This window comes from Daucus carota, chromosome 1 (assembly GCF_001625215.2).
Source record: "Daucus carota subsp. sativus chromosome 1, DH1 v3.0, whole genome shotgun sequence".
NCBI classification, from domain to species: Eukaryota; Viridiplantae; Streptophyta; class Magnoliopsida; order Apiales; family Apiaceae; genus Daucus; species Daucus carota.
In genome coordinates, this window is record NC_030381.2 from 42603572 (window position 1) to 42625828 (window position 22257).

The window sequence follows — 22257 nt, forward strand, 5'->3', positions numbered from 1 at the left end:
GAAGCGAACAACGAAGCGTATCACATGTAACACGAAAAATCGCCAAAAACACCAAAAACCAAACAAAACACAGGGATTAAACAAACAAACAAATACACACAAACAAACAAGATTAAAATCAACATTTTTCGCAATTCCACTCAAAATCATGAGAAAAAGAAAGAATATTTTTCGCATACCAGTTGAGCCATGAAGAACCCCGTAGGATTTGAAAGTCGGAGCAGCATCATGTGACAAACCCATCTTCTTAATTGCCCCTCTCTCTCGATCTTTTTCTCTTCACGCAGAACAAGATATAAGATGTTATATCAATCTTTATTAGGCTGGGCAATAATTGCTCGGGTGCCAGAGGATTGAATAAACAGAGACCAAAAGTTTTAGTTCTCCTTTTGCACATGAAATTTTATATCCAGATGCAATTATTATGTGATGTTGGAAATCTTCTGTTTAACCAATAATAATCTGCAAGACAAAAATCTTGCCTGCCACCATTTACTTGATTTGATGATAACAGTAAACAATGGACACACAATGTCAAGTGGCTTGCTGCCACTTGGTAATATATGTCAAGTCTACATTTACTTGTCACATTTCAGTTTCTTCTAATTTTCACTATTTTCACCTTTATTTGATCAACGATTTCATATGCATAATCAAACACAGACACACTATAAAGTTGCATTTATGTACAATATCATCTTTATCTGTTGATTTTCAGTCCCTTGTAGTCTTGTACAGATGCTGCTCACAATACTTCATGCTAGGATAGTCTTTTCTGTCAAGAAAACTCTCCTACTATGCATATAATTTACAGAAGGTGAAAGCCATATTAGTAATTTCTAATTTACAGCATTTTCCACTATCACCACCTTTAATTTTCCTGCTTATCTTCTGTCTGCTCATCAGTTACTGTGGCCTGTGTTCATAAGTACGATAAATTGTTCTGAAATATTCTCTGTCCAGGAGCAAGAAGTGCCAGAGGGTCATAAGCTGATTTTCTCTTTGCAAAGACTTCCCATTTGGGACCAAAATGGTGCATCCACTCTTCTTGCTTATGGTAATGTGGCAGATACTGCTTTACTCCAAGTTGTGCACTCTCGCAAAATTCTAGAATTTGTTTGTTCCGTTTTAATATATGCTCTAAGCTGTCTGATCCATTTGATAAGGGAACTGCATGAGATAGGAATGCAACTAGGTAGATTATATCTTCATCTGGAAGAACCAAAGAAGTTCTGTTATTCCACCTGAAAAGAAAAAAAAGTATGATCAGTTAAGAAGTTGAGCTAATCGATATGTCAACTCATAGTAGAATTTACAACATCAAAAAGTTGCATCCGCGGGTGTGACAAATGGTCCTACCTGCAGATGCAAGTCCTCATATCGCAAATGCATCTAGAATTGACATGTCGTTATGTGTGAGACAAATGTGTGAGACAATAACAATAGATCTAAATATAATAATATTTATGTGACTATTACTTTGATTTGTTAACTGGATAGACAAGAATAGGTCCATTATTTGTATCCTTTAGCAAGTTGCCAAAGGCTTCTTGAGCAAACTTGTTGATTTTGCTTTTTGGAATGAAAAGATTGAGCCAGGGGTGTGGAACTTCCCACAAGCCTTTTGATTGTAGTTTGATCTCGGATGTATGAACTCTGTCTAGAAACTCCACATATGAAACTTCTGTCGTAAAAAGTGTGGAAGAGATATAAGATAGCTGAGACAGTAACCTCTGTATTTCCTACAAAAAACAAACATATACTGGTTAGAAAACCATTTCCATTTTCTTATACAATTCAATATGACAAAGCCTCACCTTATTTGTTGATTCTGTTTCCTCTGGGTTGAAGTTTTTCGCCAACTCCAGACAAAATAGGAGTTTCCCCTCTGATATGAATTGACTGGCTCGAACTGAGTCTTGTGGGGTGAAGTTTGATCTCCAATCATTCATAAGATTTGTTTTGTTCTTTATTACAAGTCCTTCAATGTAATCAAATGTTTTTTCAACAGAAATAAGATATTCTTGGTCTTTGGAGAATGTTGAGAAGTCTGAGTACAGCACTCTGATCCACTTGACCTGTTAAGTTTTGTGTTAGTTAAATATAAGTTGATTGAAATAACCAAAATTTTTAATTTTTAAAAGTTTCATCGTTACCTTATGTGGTGCAGGTTGTAATGATATTCTTGCGCGGGTTATTACACCAAACTGACCAAGTCCTCCAAGAACACCATAAAAGAGGTCTGTGTTCTGACTTTCTGAACAATTTACCACTTCCCCTTTTCCTGCAATTAGTAACAAAGTTTATAGCATTCAATATGCATGTTCAGATATACCATCAGTTTAAACTGGAACAAAAATGACTAGGTTCAGATGATCCTATACATGTGTGGTGTGTTGCTTCTTCACCTAGGTAGATATCTAATTATAAAATCATTTACCATATATTATCATGCATTCAAATGCATAAATATGGAAATCGTGTGTGTACATTCTTATGTACCTGTGACAACTTCCAGCTGATGTACATTATTGATCTGTGGACCATGTCGAAAAGCCTGACCACTGATTCCTGCATTGGACAAAGTACCACCAACACTGAGATGTAAATAATCTGTCCAAGACTTTGGTGTTAAGCCATATTTTAGGCTTTCATGCAGTATATTTATCCACAGTGCACCACCAGAAACATCCACATAACAAGTTTTTCCGATGTGAAACTGCATTTTTTGTCTCCAGAGTGACTCCATACTAATAACAATTCCTCGGTTAGCTTGTGACTGACCGTGAAGTGAGTGACCGCGGCCTCTAGCTGCAATTTTGAGCTCCGTATATGGACCCATCTGCCAAACATGCTTTATGATAGTAGAAATATCAGAAACTGACTTTGGATGAAGGACTGCTAGCGGAGAGTAACGGTACTGATCACCAAAGTCTTTGGCTGCGAATTCATTATCTGTGAAACTGAGGTGTCCATCCAGAACAACTGTCCTGAGTGATAGTGGAATACTAGGAAAACAAAAGTTCAGCTTAATTGCTAGAGAGGTTAAGAACAAGACCATAAAGACTTTTACACATAAATATTTCATTCTAGTTTGTAAGAGTGGATTGAATAGAATAGGTGAGAGCTTTGTTATTTAGTTTGTGGGCTTGTGAAAATTGAGGTCTGGATGAGTTATGAAATGAAGGTTTGAAGAGGTTATATATAGAGTACTTGCATACTTGGATGAGAATATATTGAAGATTTATTTACTTGTATATTAGCTTTTCCTGATGTCTGTTGATAAAGATAACTGAAGCCAGGAATATATGCCAAGTTGAAGATAAAAGTTAAAAGAAAGATTTCACAAATCTTAGCACTTTCTTACACAGTTTCAATCACATTTAATACATTTATCTTTTTCAGTTACCATGCCATTTGTTTAAAAGTTGTAGGATTCTTACCAGATTGTCTCCAGTGACATGTATGGCTATGGTTGTGGCTTCATGACATGATTGGTGAATGTATTCAAATTCTACATTGTTGTCAAATAGCAAACATTGAGTATCTTCTATCAGATTGGATGAGAGACCAGGGGGATGGTCGTTGATTCGTTTCAATTGGCATTGCACTGAATGGCCCATTTCACACATGGACATGGGTTCTTGAGGGGGTTATAAGATCTATGATTGGTTGTTTGGGACCTCCTGGGGATAGTCCTGATGGCCTACGAGAGTGATGAGTTGACGTGGAGTCGCCGAAAGTCACTGATTAGCCAACTATGTTGCATTGACAAGAATGCTATTGGGTGCACTTCCATTTATACATCAACAACAGTGTTTGTATAACAGGTTGTGAATTTGTGCTAGACTACAACTGGTTGTACATTTATTTTATTAAAATTGGTTTGCAAATACAAGTTTATATTTCTGAAGTTGTCATGCCTACTCTAAATATGAAATTGTCACCCTGACTCCCAATCATCTGGCAAAAATGGAGTCATCTGCAATCTGTTTGATCCAATTATTATTAAGGTTTATAGTTTGACCTCTAAATCATGAAAAAACATTAAAGATATTTTTAGAGGATTCCTTTGTCAATATTCTTTGTATCCCATTTTCAGTGCAAGGGTAAAAAACCAGAGTGCAGAGTAGTCACTTTCTGTAGAGGATTCATGGAGCACCCCATGTCCCCTCTGTAATCTTATCTGATAGATCTTGGTGTCAATTTAGTTGACACAAATATGCTTTTGACCATGAGATTTCATCAGTAAATGTTTTGCAATGGATAAAAAAGGTATCAAGAATCATATCATATGAAAAGTTAGCAGAAACTGAGAATGGATATGTTTTGTTTAGGTGATAAAAAGGAGGAGACATGCAAGGATATCTTAAACTTTATCACAAGATCTTATACTTATATTGGTGTAAGTAAACTAATGTTCTTTTGGGCCTTTAATCAACTCAGGCTTTAAAGTCAGATTCTCAAAGTTTACCAAATCCCAATCACATTATAATTTCTTATCCATGAAATCATTGTAAATCTCTAGTAAAGTGTTCAGTATCTGTATTTTCATGACCCATTGGGCTTACCAATACAATTTTTAGTTGTTTTCAAGTGAATGATATGTAAGCATCAATCTGAAACTCCTCTCTTTTTTGTTTAGTTTTATCTTTTATCACTTCTGCAGACTGCAGCACTTGTTTTTGTAAGAAACTCAGAAGAGCTGTATAAATCTTGCATATTAAGATTATTAAGACATACATTTTCTTGTAATACATGCTCGCGCGATGAATATGCTTTATAACTTTGTGTGACTTGAAAATGAAGTAAAGAAATTGTGGAGAACAGCTGGTCTGGGAGTCCAGAAGTAAGAAGAATGGTCTTTTATTTCTTTTTCAGAAAAGAAAGAAAGAATGATTTTTACTTTTTTAAGACAAGCAGAAAGCATAAAGATCTTTATAATGCTAAGAATTGTGGATAATAAAAGAGAGATTGATTGCTTAAACAAATTATTCTGAAGGCTAAGGCTGTGATATACATTGTACTGGTAAACTTCATAGTTTATTCAGATCAAGTTAACAACTCGAATTTTCTTGAATTTATTTGAAAGTATGATACTTGAAAATGATCCAGAAATGTATAAGTACACACCAAAATTATCATCAAATTCATAAATCTGAACCAGCAACGATGAAACATTGATGTACAGCATTCTTAATCAACGCTGAGATATTTGGAACTTCTGTGGGATTTTACAGGACCTTTAAAGCCAGGAGATCTCTGCATAAAGCCACTGGTAGGATTTGTAAACATGCTTATTGCTGTCACCTCACTATTAATAGAAGATATAGGTGATAACTTGTGCTTGTAAGGAGAAAATGTTTCAGAGTTCGAATCAAAGCTCATAGGCCTTAATCTTGGTGAACTCAATGATCTAGATTTTGCCTTGGCGGATTCTGTAGCAGCCATGTAAGTGGGAACAACAGGAGATCCTCCTCCTGTAGAATATCCATCTCCTGTTGAGCGTTGCTTCCGATGATGTATTGAATTTCTTGTTGGCAATTCAGATTCTTCATTGTGAGATTGCTTATGTACATTTCTTGACCTCACTTGTTTTACACCAGCTTCATTGTCTTTATTTCTATCCCTCATTGAGAAAACTGATACAAGGTTTTGTAGATCCTCCGTTTTAGCTAACCTGGTATCCACCCATTGTTCTAACCAGTATCTCCATCTTCCATCTATTTTGTTCTGCTCTAGTTCTGCTGACCTCTGGTTTTTTTTACCTTAGGGTTAGAAACTGATATGATAACTTCATAACAGAACAAACTTTTTGCATAACATCTTACTTAAAAGTATATTGTACAGGTATATATGATTATAAGAAAACCGACTATAAGTGTCTGAGAAACTGATCAAAGGTTGAAGTGGTTAAGAAGCTGTCTAAAATGTTGTTATCATCTGAGACACGAAAAATCTGTAGACTGTAGTACTAGATAGTAAGGGAACAGAATGACACTGAGGTTCTTTGTATAGTTCTAGAACAGTGTCTAATATGCAGTCAGTTGCAAACTATCATGTTATAACAAGAAAATTTATAAGTTCTTATCATCATCTATAAATCACCTTTTGTTTTGGAAAATAGAAAGTCTAGATTTCAGAAGTATGAATTAGCAGGAACAGTAAAAATCTGGATGAAATGCTTGAGTTAAGAAGAGGAACCATACTCTATTGCTGAAAGTGTACTCTTTGATTCTTTCTCTCTTGATAGCAGCCATTCTCTTGCTTGAGGAAAGAGCATTTTCTTCTTCTTTTGTCAATAAACTGTCATCCCACCGTCTCTGACTGTTCTGATCAATCTACAAATTCATCCGAACCAGTTTTTATAAAATCACTGAGCATAGAAAGGACTAAAGTTTAAAACTCTTATATTTGAGACAGCCCATTTTACTGGAAAACAAGATACCTTGATGTCTTTGCCTTTAAATTCTACTGGTTCTTTGTTTCCCTGGGAATAAGAAGTGCTATCTGCCATTTGGCTTCTTTTTGCACATACCTGTGACTGTATATTTACTACTGATTGCAACTGATTCAGCGTGGTGATAGCCTGGCGCCTAACAAGTTCACCTCTGATAATAGCTTGAAGCCTAACTATTCCCTTCAATGCACATAAAGCTTTTCTTGCCTGGATCAGCCATAATAAAAAGTTGAGGCTAACGATTCCTATGATACATTATTGCTCACATCCTAAAACGAGTCCCACTTTTCAAATTTTATTACTTTAAAAGAACCTCAGAATAGAAAGACTTACAAGACAACCCCTAAAGGCTGTTTGGATTTTGGTGGCTGCAAGTTCTTGGATCTCCCTTCCCCACTGAGGTGTTGATGGAGGAGCATTGTATTGAAAATTTATACTTGAGAATTCCCGGGCTTCATCTTCACTGTGATAGGTATATTGAGGGGTACTAGAGGGCTGATCAAAAACATCTGCTGCAGTTTCATCAGGTGTAGCATCTGTGAAACTGGCCACATTACAATCTTGCTTGCTCTGCGCTACCTCTGCTTCACTGACCTTTGTCTCTCTTGATGGCGACGCTGCTGATATGGAGGGTAATCGCTTGATCTTAAATTTTCCAAGAAACCATCTCCTTCTCCTTTGCTTCTGTCAGTGTAGATATATTAGCTGTGAGAATATGCAGAAATCAGGTAACCATAGAAAATCATACTATACAGCATATACCTTGTACTGGTTTGTATAAGTATCTGAAACGAAGAACTTCTTCACTAGGCTGAACCAGCTCTTTTTTGCCATAGAACCATCACTTGGCATTAAACTAATGACAATCTCAAATTTAAATCATGAAAGTGATAAGAACTAGATTTCTTCAGTTCCCATAATAGCGAAATAATGACAGTGATCAAATCATAACTGAGAAACTCAAAAGCTGGCTTTAATACACGTAGGCAAGAATTCACATTTCTCAGATTATAGAAAATCTGTTGAGGGGAAAAAGCACAGTAAAATTCTTGGAAAAGAACCTATTGGAGCTCGAAAACTGTCAAGAATATCAGACAGAAAAGCCTTGATTTTACAAAAACAATAGTATTCTATATTACCCGAAATTACAAAAAGCAGATATCAACAAGAAAAATAATACTAATCATATTAATCACAAAGAACTGAAACAAGCAACATCTGTAACTATATAAGCTTTGCTCTAAAGATAGTGCTCTTCCACCTCCTTTTCTTTTTTCCTTTTTTTTTTCTTTCTTGGCATTGTCTGTTTGTTTTGTTCAATTATTAGAATTATCTCATCTTTTGCATGATCAATCTCAATTGTTAACCATGTGGGCCTTATGTACTGAGCAAATATAAGGTAAAGAATTTTTTTCATTATGGAGGGGAAGTGATAATGAATTGTAAGAATCTTTATGTGTTCTGGGGCCTCCACATGTTCAAATGTTTTTCGACAACATGTGGCATTGCACAGTCGAATGTAATCCTATGGATCTTCTTGATATTGCCAACTGGCTGTACTTTTAAATAACAATGCTGAACTATAGTTCTGTTTTTAACAGGAAAAACAGGGATTCACATGCCCTAATACACATGTTTGGATTCTTAATCTCGTCGGTTAGATCATCTCCAAGGGACTCGACATTAAACATTACTCTCAACCCTTAATCACCGGGCTTAAACACTTGACAACTTATTGACAGAGGACAAACATGCTGTAGTATGAGTTCCAGAGATTCCTTTGACTTGCAAGAAATTTCGCAACTTCATAATAGAAGAACATAAATGTTGTATGAAGTACAACTGACAAAGGAATAGCAGAGGATGCTCTCAGTCTGGAATTTGGTTCTTGGTTTTGCCTTACGATAAACTTAAGAAACCGAAAGCATTTCATTAGCAAATCGTGAAATGATTGTTATGAGTTGTCAGGATTTGCAATAATTTCAGTACAATCTAACTAGATCTAGGCCAGCCGATTGACTTGAGATCTAACCATCCAGAATGCTAAATCTGGATTCGCAATAATTTTAGAATTTCACTAAAATGTATCTGGGAACATCTGTCACCAATAGTGAATTCACTTTGAGTCGTGTCCTTGAAATGCAAACGCGAACATATTTTTCTGCAATTTTACCTCGTTACCACGCTAAGCTAGAGTAAGTTATTTTTTCCTTGTTTACTTGAAATGTGATTCCGGAGTCTGGACTACATTTCCACAAATATGGAATATCTGTCCGGGATAAACCAACTTTTCCGCGTGTGATCAAGAGATAAGAAAGTAGTGTGGAAAAGGTATGCAGGCCACTTAACACTCACATACCCTACTGGCAATGTAATTTGATGCTTGAATTCTGTTGTTCCTAATCCTTAAGGCTTAAAGTAGCAAGACAGAGAGGAAGAGTACATTATTGAGAAATGTGGGCTAACTCGTATTGTGCAACGGTATAGAGAATGTCAGAAGAAAACAGGACCAATCTTGGACTTTAGAAGAGAAAGACAGCTATTTGGTAGCCCCATTTATTATACTTTGTTACAATACCCTAAATTTCATTCCTCTATATGTGGACTCAACTTCTCTGTTTCTTTGTATTTGGTTTTTTTTCAATGAAAATGAAATGAGAAGAAACTGAGAAAAGTCCTACTCACAAGCATCCCCCTCAAGTTCTAATTTTTAAGTTTAGTTTTACGATAGACATTTAACCATCACGTCGAACACAGCCTTCATAAATAAAGGATTGAACAGGACGTAATAAAAATAAGAGATACCGGGAACTATGTCATCATTGCATAAAAGAAATGATTTGATGTTGCCTTGGTAAACAGGTTGTAAAACAGTATACTAGTATAGCATACCATCATAGTTGCAATGTAGTTTCGGGTAGAAAGATAAGAATTTATTGTGCTGACACACAGTTGCGCAACTTATTGGTTATTCATTGAAGCAGATAAATAATTTTTCAATGATAGTAGCTGGTACACTGGTGTTAAGCTCCAAGTTGAGGTATCCTGATACTAACAAATTAGTACGCTAATCTTATTACTAATGCCATTTCAATGGCAAATAACAGTGTCGGTGATTAAGAGAGATTTTAGATGTTATATACAACTAATATTGGCCATGATTCCGTGCTTCAGTCTTTCACAAATTCTTTCTGAATTCTAATGTAATCAAGTTGCCTCACTGCAACCACTAGCTTGTCGTAGACTTTCTCAAAGAAGCTAAATTAAGCATGCCTCCGTATCTGGTCAAAGTGCAACGTATAATGCAATTCCATGTAAACAGGTCCCATCCCATTATTCAACCAAAACTCGTCACTTGTTTCAAGGCGATAATCAAATCATTTATGTTTGCCAGGGAATTGGTTCAGAACTAAAACTCCAAAGAGCTGAATGTTTACAATATAGATGAAACAGGAAGTCAGACAAGCTAGAAGAGGAAAACTCTCCATATCAATCATTGAGCCACAAGTTCAAGTTGTCCAGAAGTGAGAGGTTAGACAAGCTCTGAGATATTGGACCACAGTTTTGTTTGAGAGAGATTGAAAGAAAGCAACTGTCTCCAATTGCCATATCATCCAGTATTGCCTAATAGATTTTTAAGTTTTGAACTAGACGGTTTCTCCTATGCATGATAGATAATACTGGCAATAGCATTCCAGCCCAAACAAGAATAGGAGTTGAGGTTGCAAGACTCGTGCAAGTATTTAAATATGAGAAATGGAGGGAGTTCCCTTTCACACATATTGACGAAAAAGCATAGAGAATGGAGAAATAGTAGAGATACTAAAAACATTATAATGCCATCCGAAAGGAGTTATTTGTAAAGTTTAGGGGGCTTGCAGGTTCTCAGAGCTCCTTAAACATGTCGGGAGCCTTCCAGTCACTTGACAGTTGGAGTCTTGGAGAGATTCTGATGGATATTGTCTTCATATTGCATAACTGTGCACTCTGTGCTCCATGCGCAAATTTAAAGCACCAATGTGGAGAATAATAATTTAATAATAGCAGTAGAAAATACAATAGTATGAACAGAGAGAGTTCTTGGAGGCATCCAAATTCACTAAATCGTGACTTTACACATAAGAAAACAGAAAATCAGCTTAAACTGAAAGAAAGTTGCAGAATGGCTAATTCATTAAAATAAAATGAGTTGGACTACTAAAAGCTTGAAAGCTACAGGAATCAATATGTTGAAATAATAACTAAAGGAACAAGCTGGGGAGCAAGGCAGCTAGCAGATATGATATTGAGTATATGCTATGAAACAAAAGACCAAAGCTGCTCGATATTAATAATACAAAATCTTAAGTAACATCAATTTTACCAGCATATTACATCCCAGGAACTGAGCCAGCTCAACATACATTCGGCCAAATATTCTCTTCATTAATTTTTATCTACAGGTTACATAAACATTTATTACAAAAGTGCAATTAGTTCAAGGTCATAATTTGTAACACACAACATCAGTTTTTGTATCATCATGGAACAACGAGTCTCGTTTAAACTTTTCATAATTTTCCTCAGTAACATCTTCGTTCTTTTGTGTCTTTTTTCAACTTCTTCTTCTCAATCTCCACCTCGCGTGGATAACTTAACAAAGTCTGAGTTTGCTAACCATACTGCTATATCAGATTTCCGGACTATAAACAGGAGATCATTAGAGGAATGTCCTGATCCCAACCCATATCTTCAAATTGCTGTCAGCTCTAGAAATTCCAAACTTGCTGATGACGAATTCGTTACAGTTACTATAACTGGAGTTTTATTACCATCAGAAAGTGATTGGGTAGCTATGGTATCTCCGGCACATTCTAAGTAAGACCTAAACTGAAACATATTAAAATTGACAGAGCAAACATGTATTTCTAATGATCATGAGCAATATAGCATGTAAAAGTGAAGACAAACCTACTTCAGTTACATTTTTCACACTCATCATTCGACTTTGATAATTTGGTCTTCGACATGCATGCAGTGTGACAAGCTGTCCATCGAATGCCATTGAATACCTGCAAACTGGGGATTACAGTACACTTCCACTTCTCTGCCATTACCCTGTCAAGGTATACAATCTCTCTAACATGCAAATTAAATTATCTTTAGATTTGCGCCAACTAAGGTTAATTAGTTAAATTTGCTAAAAGTGAAACAAAACTCTGAACCTGATCATTAAATTATGGGTATGAATACTTAAATTTTATAATTACAAGCAAATTAAAACAAAGAATGCTAACAAAATAAGTGCATGCAGGCACAGTACGTGAGCAGTGATCCAGGTTACCTTGGATGCAAGAAAAAGGAATGTAAAAAACGAGATAAAGGAGGCGCTTGTGTAGTAACAACCTGCAGCGCTTCACTAAAATTCCATGTTATTAACATCAGAACTGATATTGAGTTTGTCTTCTTTTCTGGAGGATTTCTGACGCCCTGTATTCTTAAACGATCCACGCCTAGGCCTTTTGCAAATCCAAAAATACCGTTGTATGGACATCTTTCAAGCATCGACTCCACAGGAAACTCAGTAAGTACAAATACTCATAAACTCATACATAGTATGTAGTGTTCAATTTGATGGCAAGTTTACAAGGACTCCTAAAAATAGAATATTGTAATTTTATTGAAAGAATTGCGTAGAGGGAATTATACCATACTTTGCTCATACAAATTTGAATTTGAGTTCGATTCATTGTGTTGCATGCAGATGAGGGTAACATGGGTCAGTGGAGATAATTCGCCACAGCAAGTTCAGTATGGAAATGGAAAGTCCCAGATATCTACGGTGACTACATTTTCACAAGATGATATGTGTAGTAAGTACATCAATATCTACTGCAGAGTTGTCTAAGAAATTATAAATTGGAGTTTATTAGACAACATCCTGATAAAAAAAAGTTCTTCTGGAATCTGTCAAAAGGTTCTATACCAGAAAGTCCAGCAAAAGATTTCGGATGGCATGATCCAGGTTACATTCATTCAGCAGTCATGACCGGCCTTGAGCCATCCACTACTTTGTCCTACAGATATGGAAGGTCACTTTTCCATTTTCTCTTTTTCCTTTCTATTTTCTAAAATCTTCCTCTTCTCGAACCTGGTTTTTTCAACCTTTCCACTTTTCTCAAGTTGTTTCTTTGGATTCTTCTTGCTTCCTTTATATATTTAAGCTAAAAGATCTTATTAAGGAAAGATAAGTTATGCATATACATTATCAACAAATGCAGCAACTCAGCTGGTTGGAGTAATTATACAAAGTTCAAGACTCCGCCTGCTGGAGGATCAGATGAAGTCAGATTTCTTGCATTCGGTGACATGGGCAAGGCTCCTCGCGACCCTTCTTTAGAACACTACATCCAGGTTAACTAAGCACAACACAATTAAAACGCGTTTGTGTGTGGTGACAGATGACAATAATATTATCAATATAAATAATTGTAATTTCTGTGCGATGTATAGCCAGGTTCAATATCAGTAGTGAACTCCCTGGCAAGCGAAGTATCATCAGGAAATATAGATTCAATATTTCACATTGGAGACATAAGCTATGCAACTGGATTTCTTGTAGAATGGGACTTCTTTCTTCACCTTATAAGTCCCCTTGCTGCTCAGCTTTCTTATATGACAGCTATCGGAAACCATGAAAGGTACTTAACTAGTAGTTTTAGGGTCAGGTTCTAATAGGAACATGACTAAATTTCCAAAAGTGCAGAACAGTATAAAGCAACATTAAAAAGGGTTTAGAACATTTTGGTTCTCCGATTCTCATTTTGAGTATGGTTCTCACTTAAACCGGACCCTGTATATCTAAATATGGCTAGAAATATTTTCCAGCTGCTCCATGTAGACCTGGCAATTCGTGCAGATGGTGTACTTTCATGTCGTGTACCTTTTCGTGTCGTGTACTCAAAGGCCAAACACAAAACCGACCCGTTTAGCGTTCGTGTATTTTCGTGTCATGTACTTCCGTTTTCGTGTCGTTCTCGTGTCGTGTTTCGTGTAAAATCGAATTTAAATATAAATATAAATTAATGTAAATATTAGATTTCTAGGCAAAAAATTTACAAAATAGTATGAAATATATATATTTAAATCATTTACACTTACAATATTATAAACTATGTATTTTAAAAGAAAATATACATATATTTATTATAAATATACATATTTATAATTAAATATTAATATTTAACTATTAAATCATATTATTTCGTGTACCTCGTGTCGTGTCGTGTACCCGAAGGGTAAACACAAAACCGACACGACATCTCAGTCGTCTACTTCGTGTCGTATACCTTTTCGTGTCGTGTAACTCAAAATGCAAACACAGACACTAAATTTTCGTGTCGTGTATTCGTGTCGTGTGAAAATTTGCCGGGTCTAGCTCCATGCAATAATTAAAAAACTTGCCTATGAGGTCTTCATTGCTTAATTACAGCCTGCTAGAAAATTAGCCGAAAATGTTTTCTTTAGTAACTTCCAACCCATTACTTATCTCTCTATATAATATGTTTAAATTCCAGGGATTACATAGGCACTGGATCCGTTTACATAACCGCAGACTCAGGAGGAGAATGTGGAGTTCCCTATGAGACTTATTTCCCGATGCCAACGTCTGCAAAGGATAAGCCATGGTATTCCATTGAACAAGGAAGTGTTCACTTCACTGTCATTTCAACTGAGCATGACTGGTCCGAAAGCTCAGAACAGGTCATTAACTACAATTCTTCAGTTCTGAGATTAATTAGTACCTAAAATATTTCTACTCGTACAGCCAGTGCACATTAAACAGATTTTTCATAAGTGATTTATTTTTTATAGTATACTTGGATGAAGAAGGACATGGCATCCGTGAATCGGACCAGAACACCCTGGCTAATTTTCATGGGGTAAGTTAAAATAATCACGTCTCGACGCTTCATAATGAAGTGTACTAATTTAAGTTCTTTGGTTGGTTGCAGGCACAGGCCAATGTACTCTACCCCAGGCGACGGATTGATACTCATTCCAAGCGTCGACGCGGATTTTGTGCAAGCAGTGGAGCCTCTGCTGCTATCTAACAAGGTAAAAACATAATCCACACTGAAATGTACATGTACTTTGAATGAACTTACATGTGGTCTTATGTTAAAAGGTTGATCTGGCTCTGTTCGGGCACGTACATAACTACGAGAGAACATGCGCGGTTTATCAAGGAGAATGCAAAGCAATGCCTAAGAAAGATGGGAATGGAGTGGATACATATGATAATTCCAACTACAAAGCACCTGTTCATGCCATTATTGGAATGGCTGGCTTCAAGTTGGATTCATTTTCATCTACTGTCAGTACACTACTTCATCTTTTACATCTTTCTAAATGTTCGAGTTTGACGAGAATTCGGGTTAAATTTAGAAATAAGTCACTTAAAAGCAAAAATTAGTTTTTAGATATTTTTTTAGTGACCTGATTTTTTTAAACTTTATTTTTGATAAAAAATATTTATAAGTCATAAACTATACATAAATAATTTTTATTATTATTATTATTATATTTTTAATAATATATAAGTCATTAATAAAAACAAAATTATCAAAATAGATATTTTGAACTCTTAATTTATTAAATTTAATTTCACAATTTTAAACTCAGTCAGACTTGTTGGGATTGACCATTGATTTGTTGCAGGCTGATAGTTGGAGCTTAAAGCGAATTTCAGAATTTGGGTACGTAAGAGTCCAAGCAACAAAGACAGACTTAAACTTCGAGGCAAGTGTAGACTAATCACCAAAATCTTTGCTAATTTCGGTGTCTAATACACATTTCACATCACTAAACATTCTTTATTACCCACATCTTGATTTAGACCTTTTGTCAATCACTAAAACAACAAATTTAAGAATGATTACTTGTGTAATATTATGTGAATTTTACGTTTGTGCAGTATGTGAATGCCAATTCAAGAGAAGTAGACGACAGATTCCATATCACCCGCACTCGAACGAACAAGGGTTGATAGAAACAGGGATTATAATTATTATGATTTTATGTAATATTTGTGGGGAATGTTGTGTATTAAAATAAGAAAATCCTTGGATTGTATCTGTATAGAGGACAGAAAAATGGATATTATTGCTTTTGTAAACGTGCCGGGTCCATGCATAAGATGAATATACTTATTTTGTTATGAATAATTTAACCATGTAAGCTTGGATAATGGCGGTCATTTCGAGTTCATATGTAATCGGGTCAATTTGTTTATTAAAAAAAAGTCGGGTCGATTTAGAATCGAAGTGAAAAGAGATTTTTTTTTTTTAATATATAATTTAGCCCTAAATAGATGAAATTCTAGTGATTGATCATTTCATCTAATTATATGATTAGCTGGATCATTTTACATAATTTATACGTTTATATTATTAGAGTTGCTAGGAAACAAAATATCATCAACTCCGTGTAAGATATTTCATATAGATTTATTTCAAATATATTTTATTTGACAATAATTTGATCATATAAGCATATAAATGTCAATAATTTCACTGGACTTATGTCATGTATACATATATAATACATACATTATATGAAATGCAATTCAAAAGTCTAACAACATATGGGGAATTTGTATAAACTACACTCACATGAATAAAGTCTGTTCAAAGGACCACAATCCACTTTCGAACACTAATCAACTAATAGATATTACTTCACAATCACAATATCAAATACTCATCTTCTTGGATGACTCTTTGAGCTATCACCAGATCTTAATGAATGCGGAGGGATTCCCAAGACAGCAGTCATCACTCCAAAAGAGACTTATAAGCCTATATCAAGATGCCTTTTGACATGAAGAATGCGGGGTCAGAAAATGTTGAACCAGGTGTTTAATTGATGAATAGATAGGGGAAATATGGAATATAACGTGAATGATATGACTGTGAAGTCCTTGTTTAGGGATCACCATGAAAACTTGAGAGATAAAAAGACTTGACGGAGGAAAACATGGAATACCTTGATTTCAAAATGATATGTTTTTTTAATGAAATTGACGAAAACATATTTCAAAAATTAATGAGAAAGTAATTACTCAGCCATAACCTAACATATCCTTTATATCTTGCATGAATTGTTTAAAAAAATCCCAATTTATTTAAAAATACTTGATTAGTTATTTCAAGATCTTTATCGATTTATCGGGAAATTTTTTGATTTATCCAAAAAATCTCCTATGAATCCCCGATTAATCATGAATCGGTAGATTTATTGATTAGTTTCAATTCTCGATTTTTACAACCATGGTGTGATTTGTAGTTTTTTCCCCCTCCATGAGCAGAATTTGTCTTATTATGAATAGAATAATACTTCTTTTCTAATTTTTGCCTCTTATCTCGTTATAATTTACTTTAACTTAATACTAGAAGAATGGAATTTTTTACGACCGAGGCAAATCTAATACAAAACCTAACCTTAATTTTTGAAACCCAAAACCGTAGCAATTTTTTATTAACTCTTGGCCTTTCCCACAAATCCTTGGTCTTTATGTAAAGATAGTACCAAGTGGAAGTCCTCTGTCTTTAACCTCAAAACAAGCATATTTTTTTGGAGGCACTTGAAAAGCTTACCTTGCAATCCCCACTATCTCCCACTAAGAAACAACTCAACTTGTTGTTTTCTCTTGGTCATACATTTTTGTATGTTTATACTCATGTAGAATAATCCAAGACTTGCCCACTTTTTATTCCCATCCACCACATATACTTACAATTCCCATTTTTGTATATTAGAATGGATAGAGATTAGACCAGAGCACTCTGTTTTCTCATATTATTCCATATTCATTCTTTATTTGTCTCCAAAACACAACTATTTCTATACTGACAAAACCAACCACTTTGAATTCTCACTACACAATTTCATGTTTTAATATAATACTCTTGCTTCTGCCTCGACAAGAATTTCATTTTGCCTTATCTGAACCACTTTAAAAACATGTCCTTTGGAGCAGAGGAGCTTTTGAGACAGACCCCTGTTTCTTGATTTTTTAAAATTTTGTGAGATTTCGAAAAATCTTCAAGGGGTTTTCTGGGTTTTTGGTGTTTTAAAAACCCACATGTAGAGTTGGATTTGGTGCTGTTTTTCACTGTTGTTCAACAGAAGTGTTATACTGGTGAGTCTAGTTTTGTTGCTCTGTTTCTGTTTGTCTTTCATGTTGTTATGTTTGATTTGAACAGTTTGTGCAACTAGCTTAACTCAGTTTAAGTATATCTATGATCTATCTGTGTATTTTACCGAGAAGTTTTCTCTTAGCTTGCTATATTAGCATCTTTTACCTATGCATGTGTTTTCGATCTTGTGATGAGAGTGATTATGCTCTATACCCTCAGTTTGGCTGATACTTTGCCTGTGAAAAACTTTGTTATTAGTTCTGTATGGTTTTTAGATCATGCGAAAATAGGTTAAATATCAGTAGATGGATTTTTTTTCCCAAAATTGTGATGGCAGTGAAGAATCAGGGCCCTAGACACAGACAGGCCAGTTTCTTAATTATTAGAAGGTGATTTCAATTTATGGTTGTACTCTTATAAACTATTTTGTTTCGATACACATACTTCTCAATACTTTAGTTTTTAAGTATATGGAAAGGCGAGTGAGGATTCGTGCTTTATGTCCTTGATGGCGGGGAAAGAACCTTGCCACTACGCTGTCAATGAAAACTCACTTATATTTTCTTCTGCTATTGTACACCAGAACACCGTAAATTTAACAGCATCATCAGTTTCTTTGGTATTCACTAGAGCTGTCTTTGTTGATGTCTTTGTTATTCATTATAGATGTCTTGACAAAATGCAAATAATGAAAGTTCACTGTATATGCTTTTTGTCTAACAAAGCATGTTGTCACTGGCATACCAGATATTACTGAACTATTTACAGCTGTACTCCTACGTATAATCTCTCATTCTTGAACTCTATCATTTCTTGCAGTTTATGGCAGGGATGGTTCTAGAGGACGGATCGCCATCTGTAAGCTCACCGCTTCAGTTTTTCTCCCTAATGTCTCTTTCACCTGGCATTGGATCACCTTATCCATGGCTTAGAGAAATGAAATCAGAAGAAAGAGGTTTATATCTAATCCATCTCCTGGTTACAACAGCCAACCATGTAGCTGCTGGGAGTATTGAGAATGCCAATATGGGCCTTGAGCAAATCTCACATCTATCTTCTCCTGATGGAGATACAATGCAAAGAATTGCTGCTTACTTTACTGAGGCACTAGCTGATAGGATGCTTAAACGCTGGCCCGGATTGCACAAGGCCCTCAACTCAACCAAGATAACTTCAGTATCTGAAGAAAGGCTTGTTCAGAAATTGTTTTTTGAGTTGTGTCCTTTTTTGAAGCTCTCATATGTGATTACGAACCAAGCAATTATAGAAGCTATGGAGGGGGAAAAGGTTGTGCACATAATTGATCTCAATTCCGTTGAGCCTGCCCAGTGGATTAACCTGCTTCAGTTATTTAGTGCAAGGCCTGAAGGTCCGCCTCATTTGAGGATAACAGGAATTCATGAACAGAAGGAGGTACTGGACGAAATGGCTCATCGATTGAATGAAGAAGCTGGAAACCTAGATATCCCTTTCCAGTTCAATTCTATTGTAACCAAATTGGAGAATCTTGACATTGAAAGCTTGCGTGTGAAAACAGGAGAAGCTGTTGCAGTCAGTTCTGTACTTCAACTACATCATCTCCTTGCATTTGATGATGAGATGCTTCGAAGAAATTCTCCCTTGGTAAACAAAGGTTTTAGTTCGATCCACATGCAGGCAGCTCTGCAAAACAATACGCATACTTTGGGAGATTTTCTTGAGAAAGATATGATGAGTGGATATACCCCAAGTCCTGATTCAACATCATCATCTCCCCTATCTCTAGCCAGTGCACCAAAGATGGTGATGTTTCTTAATGCCCTTTGGAGCCTTTCACCAAAGCTAATGGTAGTCACTGAGCAAGAGTCGAATCACAATGGATGTAGTCTCATGGACAGGATCTATGAAGCATTGAATTTCTATGCTTCACTTTTTGATTGTCTGCCATCTACTGCATCTAGGGTACCAGTAGACCGCCAAAAGCTTGAGAAGATGCTGTTTGGAGAGGAAATCAAGAATATCATATCCTGTGAAGGGCTAGAGAGAAAGGAGAGACATGAGAAGCTTGAAAAATGGATTCCAAGGCTTGAGATGGCTGGCTTCGGGAGAGTGGGATTGAGCTACCATACTATGATGCAGGCGCGAACATTGTTACAGAGTTATGGGTACGAGGGGTTTAAAATTAAAGAAGAGCATGGCTGTTTAGTAATGTGCTGGCAGAATCAACCTCTGTATTCAGTCTCAGCTTGGAGGTTTAGGAGGTACAGCTGAATGCTACTCAGGCCAAACTCTCAGTTTGCTTGTCCCCTCTCTTTCTCGCTTACTGTATAAACAACTTCATGCTTTCTTTTGCTGTCAATGGGTCTAGTTTTTATGTAAAGAAGCTTAAGAATATCTTCGCTCTTCACTCTCCGTTCCTGACTTACTAACAGCATATATTTTGGCCTTGTGTATCAGGATCTAGAGTTTGTCATTTCATATCGATGTCTTATGTACTAGGGGTGATCACGGTCTGGTTTAAACCGCAAAATCCGCATAAACCAATTCGATGTTAATCCGATCCAAACCGAAACCGAAATGAGGTTTACGGTTTCGGTTCGACTAATTTAAAAAACCGTGGTCTGTGGGTTGGTTTCGGTTTTATATTAAACCAACCCGTTATAAAACCGAACCGCATATTTATATATATACAATATAAATATTTAATATTATATATATATAATATTAATTTTATATAAATATATTAATTTTTTAATTTATACTTGTTGGGTTGTTGTTTAGTTACTTATCTTGTCAATACCAACTACAACTCTACAAGTCATATCAATTCAGTGATCCACGACTTCGACTTCGATTCAAGTTTATGCATTTTATTAGACTAAAGTTTGTATTTTAATTTAACTATATAAAATTGTGCAAATGGAGAGAAAATGATATTTTATTTTCTAGTATTATTCATGAATCCTCATCTGATTATAAGTCTTAATCATAAACCGCTCAATCCGCTTAACCGAACCATCAAAAACCGCACCGCTTGGTCCGGATTAATTGATTTGCGGGTCACGGGTTGGTTTGAGATTTTAAAAAACCGCTAATGTACGGTTTGGTTCCGGTTCTACCTCCAATCCGAACCGAACCGAACCGCGATCACCCCTATTATGTACCATCTTTAAGGGTTATGTTTGACCGTATCAATACGATAACCAAATCAAATCAAACATACTTGTTATGGCTCACTCAAAATCAAGGTCTTTCCCTTTAGATTTGCACGGATCATCCCGTGTTTCTTGAGAAAAGGGTCACAAAACCCACAAGTAATGTCCAAAATGACATAGTTGGAAAAAATGCCCCAAATACCATTTATTAATGTCGGATAACCTAGCGTTATAGGTTTTTGGAAGAAGATTGTAGATCTTGTTGCCTTTTGGTCTAAAAAAACCCTACAATTTAAGACGATGAAGTAGCGTTTAGGGTTTCAAAATGCTAGATCGTGTAGCATTAATAAGAAAAATAGGGATACATGCCAGACGATCTAGCATTTTTTGGATTGCAAAGTGATAGCTCACGGCCATCTTCTCCAAGACTATTTGAGGCGTTTTTCTTCCCATCCGTGACAATCAGGGCCAACACTGGTGTTTCTTTTCATGGCAGCAAAATCTTGGGGAAAAAAATTGTCTGAGGTTCAAAGAACATCAGAAGATAACATACAGTCTAAAAAAGATGACAGTGCAAAGATACCTAGATGTAACATACAGTCTAAGCATTGCAGCTTGAAGATATCAATTTCAGACAAATAATTACTTAATTTTGAACTAAAAATCAGGAGTATATACTTTCTGATCAACCAAGAAGAATAACACCTCTAGTTAGCTGATAGAAACCTATACTTGTGAAACAGACCCCTCAGTGATTAAAAATGCATTACATAAACATCATACTCAACAACAGCATCTCCAGTCCTTAGATTAAACCTAACCGTCTTTGCCAGAGCATAGCCGCGAGAGAATCTGAATACCCCACTACCTCCAACAACAGGCATTTCTCTAACCTTCTCAAAGACCGGATTCCGGCCAAGAATACTAATTGTGCTTCCATTAAACTCCCCCTCCAGAAAACAAAAATTCATAACCATGAGGAGCGCGGCATCAGTTTTTGTAGGCAATGCATACATTCCCTGAGCCCTCCCAACGATTTTGGAACCACGTTCTGTCCCTTGTGTCAATGGATCATCAATCATCACAGTCGTTCCAAGATTATTCTTCCCTCTGAAAATGATGTTAACAGAAGGGTTTTTCCCGCTGACTATGTCATGAAAATAGAAATGAAGGTGAGTCATCTTGTTTGCACTATGCATTGCTTCAGTTTTCGCCAATTGCTCAGAGAAATTTGCACTGCTGGCCACGACGAGGAAGGTGGTGGAAATGAGGACGAGGTATATTAAGAAGATATGACAGGAGGAAGCCATTTTTGGTTAGTGAAGTGATGAGTATAAGGCTCCTAGTTTGTTTATTTGTAGGTGCAGTTTTTTCTCAGATAATCATGGCCGCTTGCTTGCACTAATATAGTAAAAACTAAATAAACAGTGTTCACACTCTTAAAGTGTTCAAGGGAATGCAGCGTGTGTGAAAAGCCAACAAG

General features: G+C 35.9%; 5 protein-coding genes and 1 long non-coding RNA gene across 7 annotated transcripts; 3 read left to right on the forward strand and 3 right to left on the reverse strand.

The window, feature by feature from the left end:
* Nucleotides 1–922: 922 nt before the first annotated feature.
* On the reverse strand, nt 923–3398 carry LOC108211300 (cytokinin dehydrogenase 1). The gene is made up of 5 exons (XM_017382863.2): nt 2503–3398; nt 2157–2284; nt 1818–2078; nt 1480–1742; nt 923–1244 (listed from the first exon to the last, which is right to left on the reverse strand). The coding sequence occupies exons 1-5, from the start codon at nt 3086–3088 to the stop codon at nt 923–925; spliced, it is 1560 nt and encodes a 519-aa protein (XP_017238352.1). The 5' UTR covers nt 3089–3398.
* Nucleotides 927–3959, forward strand: LOC108211308 (uncharacterized). Its single transcript, XR_001805029.2, has 4 exons — nt 927–1057; nt 2012–2080; nt 2171–2240; nt 3447–3959. It is a non-coding gene; the product is annotated as an uncharacterized LOC108211308 (long non-coding RNA).
* A 1062-nt stretch (nt 3960–5021) lies between these two features.
* LOC108209938 (protein IQ-DOMAIN 11) lies at nt 5022–7723 on the reverse strand. Of its 2 annotated transcripts, none has more exons than XM_017381159.2 (5): nt 7223–7723; nt 6794–7144; nt 6449–6667; nt 6210–6341; nt 5022–5754 (listed from the first exon to the last, which is right to left on the reverse strand). In XM_017381159.2, the coding sequence occupies exons 1-5, from the start codon at nt 7310–7312 to the stop codon at nt 5197–5199; spliced, it is 1350 nt and encodes a 449-aa protein (XP_017236648.1). In that variant the 5' UTR covers nt 7313–7723; the 3' UTR covers nt 5022–5196. The 2 variants fall into 2 exon arrangements, with proteins under 2 accessions (XP_017236648.1, XP_063941022.1); XM_064084952.1 differs by having other exon boundaries at nt 6794–7141; nt 7223–7455.
* A 3178-nt stretch (nt 7724–10901) lies between these two features.
* Nucleotides 10902–15666, forward strand: LOC108198050 (probable inactive purple acid phosphatase 27). The gene is made up of 13 exons (XM_017365832.2): nt 10902–11317; nt 11478–11565; nt 11754–12023; nt 12204–12312; nt 12417–12531; nt 12721–12853; nt 12953–13140; nt 14017–14203; nt 14315–14382; nt 14455–14557; nt 14628–14816; nt 15161–15241; nt 15417–15666. The coding sequence occupies exons 1-13, from the start codon at nt 10983–10985 to the stop codon at nt 15486–15488; spliced, it is 1938 nt and encodes a 645-aa protein (XP_017221321.1). The 5' UTR covers nt 10902–10982; the 3' UTR covers nt 15489–15666.
* A 1453-nt stretch (nt 15667–17119) lies between these two features.
* LOC108225917 (scarecrow-like protein 3) lies at nt 17120–20097 on the forward strand. Its single transcript, XM_017400898.2, has 2 exons — nt 17120–17642; nt 18460–20097. Exon 2 carries the CDS (start codon nt 18463–18465, stop codon nt 19888–19890), a length of 1428 nt encoding a protein of 475 aa, XP_017256387.2. The 5' UTR covers nt 17120–17642; nt 18460–18462; the 3' UTR covers nt 19891–20097.
* Nucleotides 20098–21277: 1180 nt separating this feature from the next.
* LOC108225992 (dirigent protein 22) lies at nt 21278–22163 on the reverse strand. The gene has a single exon (XM_017400971.2). It carries the CDS (start codon nt 22082–22084, stop codon nt 21530–21532), a length of 555 nt encoding a protein of 184 aa, XP_017256460.1. The 5' UTR covers nt 22085–22163; the 3' UTR covers nt 21278–21529.
* Nucleotides 22164–22257: the final 94 nt, after the last annotated feature.

Bases quoted from the DNA above. Each gene is read 5' to 3' on its own strand.
- LOC108225917 (XM_017400898.2), top strand. From the start codon at position 18,463: ATGGCAGGGATGGTTCTAGAGGACGGATCGCCATCTGTAAGCTCACCG.
- LOC108198050 (XM_017365832.2), top strand. From the start codon at position 10,983: ATGGAACAACGAGTCTCGTTTAAACTTTTCATAATTTTCCTCAGTAAC. The intron at 11,566-11,753 runs GTATACAATCTC...AAGTGCATGCAG, and splicing joins TCTGCCATTACCCTGTCAAG to GCACAGTACGTGAGCAGTGA. The intron at 12,024-12,203 runs GTAAGTACAAAT...TGTTGCATGCAG, and splicing joins TCGACTCCACAGGAAACTCA to ATGAGGGTAACATGGGTCAG.
- LOC108209938 (XM_017381159.2), bottom strand. From the start codon at position 7,312: ATGCCAAGTGATGGTTCTATGGCAAAAAAGAGCTGGTTCAGCCTAGTG. The intron at 6,668-6,793 runs GTAAGTCTTTCT...TGGCTGATCCAG, and splicing joins CAGCCTTTAGGGGTTGTCTT to GCAAGAAAAGCTTTATGTGC. The intron at 5,755-6,209 runs GTATGGTTCCTC...AAAAAAAACCAG, and splicing joins AGTACACTTTCAGCAATAGA to AGGTCAGCAGAACTAGAGCA.
- LOC108211300 (XM_017382863.2), bottom strand. From the start codon at position 3,088: ATGAAATATTTATGTGTAAAAGTCTTTATGGTCTTGTTCTTAACCTCT. The intron at 1,743-1,817 runs GTGAGGCTTTGT...TGTTTTTTGTAG, and splicing joins AAACAGAATCAACAAATAAG to GAAATACAGAGGTTACTGTC. The intron at 1,245-1,479 runs GTAATAGTCACA...TTTTCTTTTCAG, and splicing joins TATCCAGTTAACAAATCAAA to GTGGAATAACAGAACTTCTT.
- LOC108225992 (XM_017400971.2), bottom strand. From the start codon at position 22,084: ATGGCTTCCTCCTGTCATATCTTCTTAATATACCTCGTCCTCATTTCC.